Source organism: Telmatherina bonti, assembly GCF_933228915.1.
Source record: "Telmatherina bonti genome assembly, chromosome: 3".
Classification (NCBI taxonomy): domain Eukaryota; kingdom Metazoa; phylum Chordata; class Actinopteri; order Atheriniformes; family Telmatherinidae; genus Telmatherina; species Telmatherina bonti.
This window is the reverse complement of record NC_136621.1, coordinates 17,840,776-17,848,300: the sequence shown is the minus strand read 5'-3', so window position 1 is coordinate 17,848,300 and position 7,525 is coordinate 17,840,776. Positions and strand designations below refer to the sequence as shown.

At 42.1% G+C, this 7,525-nt stretch overlaps 1 protein-coding gene across 1 annotated transcript; it reads left to right on the top strand.

The window, feature by feature from the left end:
* Window positions 1–946: 946 nt before the first annotated feature.
* metrnlb (meteorin like, glial cell differentiation regulator b) lies at window positions 947–6,992 on the top strand. The gene is made up of 5 exons (XM_079261515.1): window positions 947–1,440; window positions 2,249–2,432; window positions 2,519–2,744; window positions 4,769–4,828; window positions 6,219–6,992. The coding sequence occupies exons 1-5, from the start codon at window positions 1,346–1,348 to the stop codon at window positions 6,533–6,535; spliced, it is 882 nt and encodes a 293-aa protein (XP_079117641.1). The 5' UTR covers window positions 947–1,345; the 3' UTR covers window positions 6,536–6,992.
* The last annotated feature ends 533 nt before the right edge of the window (window positions 6,993–7,525 follow it).

The window sequence follows — 7,525 nt, the reverse complement described above, 5'->3', positions numbered from 1 at the left end:
TGCATTAATCCATTATAAAGTCTGCTTTATAACTAGTGTAAGTTGTATCTGTATCATTAAGCTGACATGTGAAAGGAACTGGACAGCTGTGTTTAACTTGCACTAAAGCTAAGAGCTTCTTACAGCAGCCCTTTGGCAGAAATGCAACCAATGCGCGTGTGTGTGTGTGTGTGTGTGTGTGTGTGTGTGTGTTTGTAGAGGATGGGGGTGGTGGGAGAGGGGTTGTTACAGTATTTCTCGAAATGCGTTACATTGCTCTGACAGACTGGGGGAATGTAACAACTCGGTATCATGCCCGGAGCTCCGACTGCTTTCTCACGGGAAAACCGTCTGGGATCCAAACAGGCGTTTATAGCACATGTGTGACTTCTTTTTTTATTTTCCTTTTTTTTCCATGTTAGTATTTTTAACTTCATGTCCTAGAAAGGCCGCATGTTGCAGAGTTCAGGGACGGAGACAATGTTTTACTGTAAATATTGTTGTGTTTAATGTGAATGAACTAAAGAAAGGAACCTTTATAGATTTCTGCACTAAAAGCGACGAATAATTTTTCAGGTTTGTGGGAGCTGTGGAAGTGATAGGATGAGGCTGCTGCTGCTGCTGCTGCTGTTCCAGACCTGCATACTGAAGCCATTTACATGGCGATAATATGATCCATGTGTTTGTCAAGTCAGCACACACGTACGCAGATTGTTTTAAAGCACTGAGGGAGTTTTTCTCCTGAACAGAAAAAAAAAAAAAAAACAGGATACACACATGGATTTGATCCGTGCCCACATTATAGACAACTCAGTGTTTGTTTGCAAACATTTTACTTTTAATTTATTTATTTTGACCCTCAAATGATGAATATAATGATGATTGTTGTTGTTATTATTATTGTTATTATTATTATTATTAATGTACATTTCCCAAAACTTTACTCCCTCTTGACCAGACTGAGTCCAGTTCATCTGTGCTCGAGTTTCTGGTTTATTGTCTCGCGCTGTGGACTCTGCACCCACGTATCTCCCTGCTGGATCAGTGGGAGTGGTTTTGGAGCGAGCGCTCGCGTGTCACTCAGAGCGCAGTCAGAAGCTGGCACGCGCCCTCGCTGACGTGAGGCGGAGCGAGCGCAGCGAAAGTTTTTTAAAACAAGGCTCCGTTGTCCAGTTGCGCGTGCGCAACGACAGACTCCTTTATCAAACTTGAGGCCGTGGCTCCTCAGACGCACAGTCGTCTCCCGTAACCCTGTCATGTAGCCTGCGCGCGCGCCAAAGTGTGTCTTCTGGGGATGTTTTGTGTTTGAGGCTTGCTGTTCGGGACGGGGAGCCGAGGGGTCGCGCGCCAGGGCGAATCGAGCACCATGCTCCAGCCGTGGACTGCACACTGGGTCACAGCTGTGCTGCTGTGTCGGGCTGTGGCTCAGTATTCCAGCGACCAGTGCAGCTGGAGAGGAAGGTGAGGATGAATGGAGCGGATTTGAGCTTTGATCGTTTAATATTTAATAATTGCGTAAAAGACACTTCATTCCACTTCATTCTAGGATGCTTTTGATCATGATGAATCTATATAAATTCTAAAAATTCAGAATAAAAAGTAGTTTTTTTAATTAATAAAGAAGGTCTTGGGTTCCATATTTAAGAATGTCCCCAAGTAGGTCACGTTCAGGTGGATTAAAAGTGTTTAAATGACATGGAGAGATGATCAACCACTTCATGGTATTGCGCAAGGCAGTGACTCTATTCTCACCAGCTCAGTGTTTAAAATGGAAAGCCCAAAGGAAAACAACGGAACACGTGATTTAATACATGTCACGTCATTTGACTTTGATTACCAACATTTTTTCTTATAAAATGTTCATATCTTTAGTAAAAGTATATATGATGCCAGGAATGTGTCTGTTCCAGCTCCTATCTTATGTAAACACAGCCGCATGGCGCCTTTGATTACTCTTCCAAAGCCCCCCCATCCCACCTCAGTCATAAAAGCCTCAAATTTGCTGTGTGTTGTAAAGTTTACTCACTTCAGACCTCTGGAGACTTTAATCAGCTCCAACTCTTTCATGTTGGAGTCCGGTGACAGATTACTTTGCCAGCAGCTGTTGCTCCATATCAGTGTTATTGAATCACCTTTTAAATGTTTGCTGCTGGAGAAACCTGCAGTCTGGGTCGTTTTAGGCGGTGAAAAATGTGGTAAATTCAGGATTTGATTATTCTATCCCATGTCTGCCTTCATATGTGACACGTGTCTGTCTCTTTATCTGCAGTGGTTTGAGCCATGAGTCTCATCGCAGAGATGTGGAGCAGGTCTACCTTCGCTGTTCTCAGGGGTCTCTGGAGTGGCTTTATCCCACAGGGGCCATCGTGGTCAACCTGAGGCCAAACATAGAGCTGTCATCGGAACACATGGCAGGTCTTCACGCCTGCATCAAGCCCCAAATTTACTCCCAGGTAGAAAATCTGAAAAAATAATCAGAAATAAATCTTCGCCTTGGTGTCCCTGTAACCGCCGCCCACCACCCTCTGCTTTTACCCAGGGTTCTCATGTGTACCTGGAGCATGAAGGGGATCTGAAACTGCTGCTTGCAGACAGGGAACAGGCTCAGGGTGCAGTGCACTGTTTCAGTCTGGCAGAGGGGGCGCTCTTTGTGGAGGCCATCCCACAGTCTGACATTAGTCGGAGGATCACAGCGTTCCAGTATGAGCTGGTGCCCAGCCAGGGACCAGGAGCACACATGTTCCCGTATCTGCACGCTGCTTCAGGTAACAAGAATTTCATCTCCTCCTCCTGCTGGACTCTTGTGTTTAGTTTTCATCAGCAGAGAAATTTATGCTCGTTCCATTTCTGTTTTCCTTTCCTTCCTCATGCTAGTTTAAAAAGCACTGTACAACATAAACTTATGATTGTAAGTTGCACTATTAAGAATATTAAAAAGGTGATTTTACACAGTTTTAGTCATTGGTTCAAAACTGCACTGCTGGTATCATCAGAGCCATTTGTTGTTGGAAAGATTGTGAAGAATTAAAATGAAATCAAAGTTATTTAAAGGAGTGTAGCCATGAATGATAGTTTGTCCACATAAATGCACAAAATATGAGTTACCTGTGCATTTATTAACAGATTTTTTTTTTTTTTTTTTTAAACTTATTGCTGCTTATTTCCAGGGTTTGGTTGTATCCTAAAGAGAGCTGAATGGAAAGACTTAATGTGAACAACATTTAAAAAAAAAATCCTATGAAACTGAAAACAAAAAAATGTTTTTTTACAGGCGTTAAACATGAAAACTAAAACTAGTTGTGTGAACAAATGACCAAAGACAATGAACTGTTAGCAGAACCCGAATGCTGACAACTGAAACATTACTTGTTTCACCTTTTAAAACCCAAAAGTCCCAATCAGAGGACTCTGAAAGGAAATGACCAAGCTCTGCCAAACTGTGCCAAACTGTGACAAAATGGCCATTTTGGAAACCTCGCCTCGCCCTCGCCTGAACGTCCTAAAACCTCTTTAATATTGATCTTGTCCAATGATTGTACTGTTGGATATGATTTCAGAGCAGCAGCTGCCTCTTTCCAGGGGGATATTCGTGTTCCTCCTCATGTATTAATTTTGTTTTGGTCTTGTTGTTGTTTCGCTTTATGTGAGCCTGAGACATTTGTCATTTGTGTTCCATCTTCATTTATCCTCCACCAACAACATGTATACTGATACTGACACATCTTAATCTCACTCCCGTTTTCTGTACGACTCCAGCAGTATACAGTTACACCTTTGTGTTGCAGAGATATACACATCTAGTTATGAGGGGATGACATTTTCAAACAGAGGCCTAAAAAATAGGTACAGGGCTTAAAGTGTTAAATGCCAGCGCTGCTTTCTGCTGCCAGACTTCCAAACGGATTAATTGTTATTGTTTGTTTCTATTAAATCTTATTATTCATCTTAGCTTTAGCTGATGCCCTTTAAAAATGTTAGTGGATCAAAACACAGATATTCATATTTAACACATTTTCCATAAATCATGTTGAGATTGTTGATCCGTTTGGAGCCTAACGGGGAGATTTGTTGGTTTGTCTAAGTAAACTGTGTTTTTTGAAACTGGATCGTGTTTAGAAAACCATCTCCAGTCTCTTCCGGCTGCATCAGCCGGTTACGCTCTGACAGACATGAGGCTGACAGACAAGAGTTGGACTGAAGGAAGGGTTTGTAAGCAACGGGCCATGTTACTGTTTAACCCTGGTTTCTTCATCTCACCTTCAAGACGCCCCCCCGCGGGCCAATCAAAAGGTCTCGTCAGGGTCAAGCACACTAGTCGGCCAATCCTCCCTCAGCTGTCAATCAAAAACAACCCCCACCCCCCGTCTCTCTCTCTCTCTCTGCAGGAGCTTTGGTTAGCCCACCAACATGAGTGAAGAGGTGTGTCGAGGAAGGATGTAGGCTGGACAGAAGGGCTGGTTCTACTTTATGATGACAGAGAAAAACCTCTGCAATGAAGTTTCCTGTCAAGAGTGTGTATGTGTGTGTGTGTGTGTGTGTGTGTCTGGCAATTTATAGCTGTTTTTGTAGACGACGGGGTCAAAGGGGTAATTCTGCCCGTCTCCGTCACCTGCTGTTCTCAGTCACACACCTCACTTCTTTTGATTTTGCATAAACACCCTCCAGCACAAGGAAAGAGAGAAACATGAGGAGATAAAGTTTCAACCTAAAATGGAAAGAAAAACGCATGAAAATCAGTGTTTTATGTTTATTTTTGCTTTTCTCTCTCTTCCTATGTTGTCTGTTTTAGTCACCTGCAAACCCTGTTCAGACGAGGAAGTCCTCATGGCTGTGTGTACCAGTGACTTTGGTAAATACACACACACAAGCATGTGCATACACATTAAAGGAAAAGCTTGATAAATATGAAGCTACTGCCAGTTAGAAACTAAATTAAGCAAAATATGCCAAATTAGTTTAATTAGTGATCACATTTATTGTCTTAATCTTGGTAAGAACACCAGCATGTGTGCCACACAATGCATACACTGCTCTGTTGCAACTACACTGATACACTGATTTACATCCATCTTGCAAGTTTATAATCGGTTTCCCAATGAAAGAAAGTTACAGCGTCAGCAGGTTGACTGTGATACTTCTTAAGAAATAATGCCCTTTTTAACATTAGCCACCATTAGATCTGGTCCAGAAGGGATGTGGTAACATTAAAAGGCAGTTTAGACACTTTCCGCTTCTGCCAGTGTGTAAGGGTTCACATGGGTGAGTTTCATTGTTACTTGTGTTCTAGGAAAAGCAAAAGGACACAGTGGTGTAGTCCAGGGTATACGCGGGTATATGGAGTATACCCACTTCTAAACTTCTAAGCCCCCTGTGATGCTGCTTTTACAATAACAAATGTCCCCTTTCACGTAGCTACGTCGCCCAGCAGCTGAGACTGGTGCGGTTAACCATCAGCTGCATTAACTTTCGCCTGAACGTAGCATCGGTTTAGTAGTTTTTATAACGCTTCCTCCCTGAAACCAAAGATCAGAAATCATGTGACAATGAGCAAATATACTGATGGATTTTTGGAGTGAACTATATAGAGTAGTCTTAAATGTCACTTTTTATGAAACAATGTTTTTCTGGGCTATTTTTTGTTTGTTTGTTTTGTTTTTTTTTAAAAACAAGGGCAAAACATTTAGAGTATACCCATTTCTTGAGAGACCACTACACCACTGATAGGACACTAATTTTGAGTAGAGAGTGTGTGCTAAAACATTCAATGCTATCAGTACTGTTACACGGGTAACGGGGATCAAATGTGGGGTTATTCATGCAAGTAATCCATGTAGGTTTAGAGAAAAATCAGTTTTGCAAAAATAAATAAAAAATTGTCCACGTAGATGCCTTGATTTGTTGCACAGGTATGAAAAGCTTCCCAGAGGACTCCAAGCAGGCATGAAAATGATACAAATAATCCATACATGTGATGAATGCAGCATGTCTGCATGCACTTTCGTGTACAGTTTGTTTTCTCAGCACATGCAAAGTTGGAACCTTGTCGCTAAATGGGCGCCGTTACAAAGCTTCACACACACCTTCTCATGATCAAACATTCAATACTAAGAACCGAGAGAACAAAAAATGTATAAGGCCAGCTATGAAAATGAATATTCTGTAGGACCATGTTGTTTGTTGACAGTTTTAAGTTCTGCTTTAATGTTCATTTTCTTTTCTTCACGTCTCCATCTTTGTAGCCGGCAGTGGTAACTTCCGAGGTGTGGCGTCGGGTACAAGCGAGCACTCCCTGGTCGTGGTGACCCTACGGCAGCTGTTTCATCAGAAGACCAGGGTTTTCGTATGGGGCGGAGCCAGAGGAAGGGGCTGGAGTGGACGCATCAACGTCCCCACAGGGTGCGATGTGCATCCAGGAGTGGATGAATACCTTTTGACTGGCTCTGTGCATTTCGGTGAGGCTTGGCTCGGCTGTGCACCTCGATACAAGGACTTCTTGAAGGTGTATGGCCAAGCACAGAAAGCTGGAACGAACCCCTGTCAGATAAACACAAACTGAGGAATAAAAAAACAAAACAAAGCTCACACAAACACAGTGAACAGGGTGTGAGTTGGAATCCATAAAGGATGAAGATCAGATTCTCCCAGTCATCTTTACTACTCATGTTGTCCATTTCCCAGCTAATCCTCTGTCTAAACCCCGTTTGACTACTCTTTACACCCTGCATGTGCAAATGTGTGTGAGTGGCTGTGAATGAGTAACTGAATGAATTACGCAAATTCAGATTTGTGTCTAACTCATTAGCATCTTCACTGGGAAGAAAATAAAGCTCATTCTTGTAATGAAAGTTTGCTTTGTAAAAAGCTTTCTGTAAAATTTGGAAGTCTTCTGACAGAAGTGGATCGTGTGCAGCTCTGTGAGTCTACTAAATCTGTGTGGGTTTTTTTTTTTCTGTTAATGTGTCCAAAATGTCTTGAGATATTTGCAGAAAATAAATGTTGACTTCATTTCTGTTGATAAAGGAATATAGTCGGCCTGTTTCTTTGTTCTTTTACATATAAGCAGCATGTATTCAGTGTGCATTGTGTGTAGAGAATGGGGAAAAAAATACCGTTTATGCAAGGATGAGAAAAAACTAAAAGACTAAAAGTTACCAGCCTGTTGGCTGGCTCACATGGATCCAAACAAAGACATATTATCCAGCTACCTACTGAAAAGAAAAAACGTATTGTGAGTGTTCAGTGACCATCAGCTGGCAGGAGAGCAGGACTGCGTCAGCGCTGTCGTCTCTACCCCTGTGGAGACGCTCTGCAGAGCTGCTCTTCTGGTTGGCATCCTCTTTCCCTGCATGACTGTTTTCTTTCACTGCTATGTGAGAGAAGAAGCAATTATATATTCTTTTATTGTCTTTTTTTACCACAGTGAACTAGTTCCAGTTCAGAAGCTTCAGTGCAGATATTTTGCTCTGAACTGAAGCCATCTAAGTTGTTTGTTGACTATAGTAAAGAGAGAAAATGCAGAATTTATGATGGGGTTTAGCAATGTGGC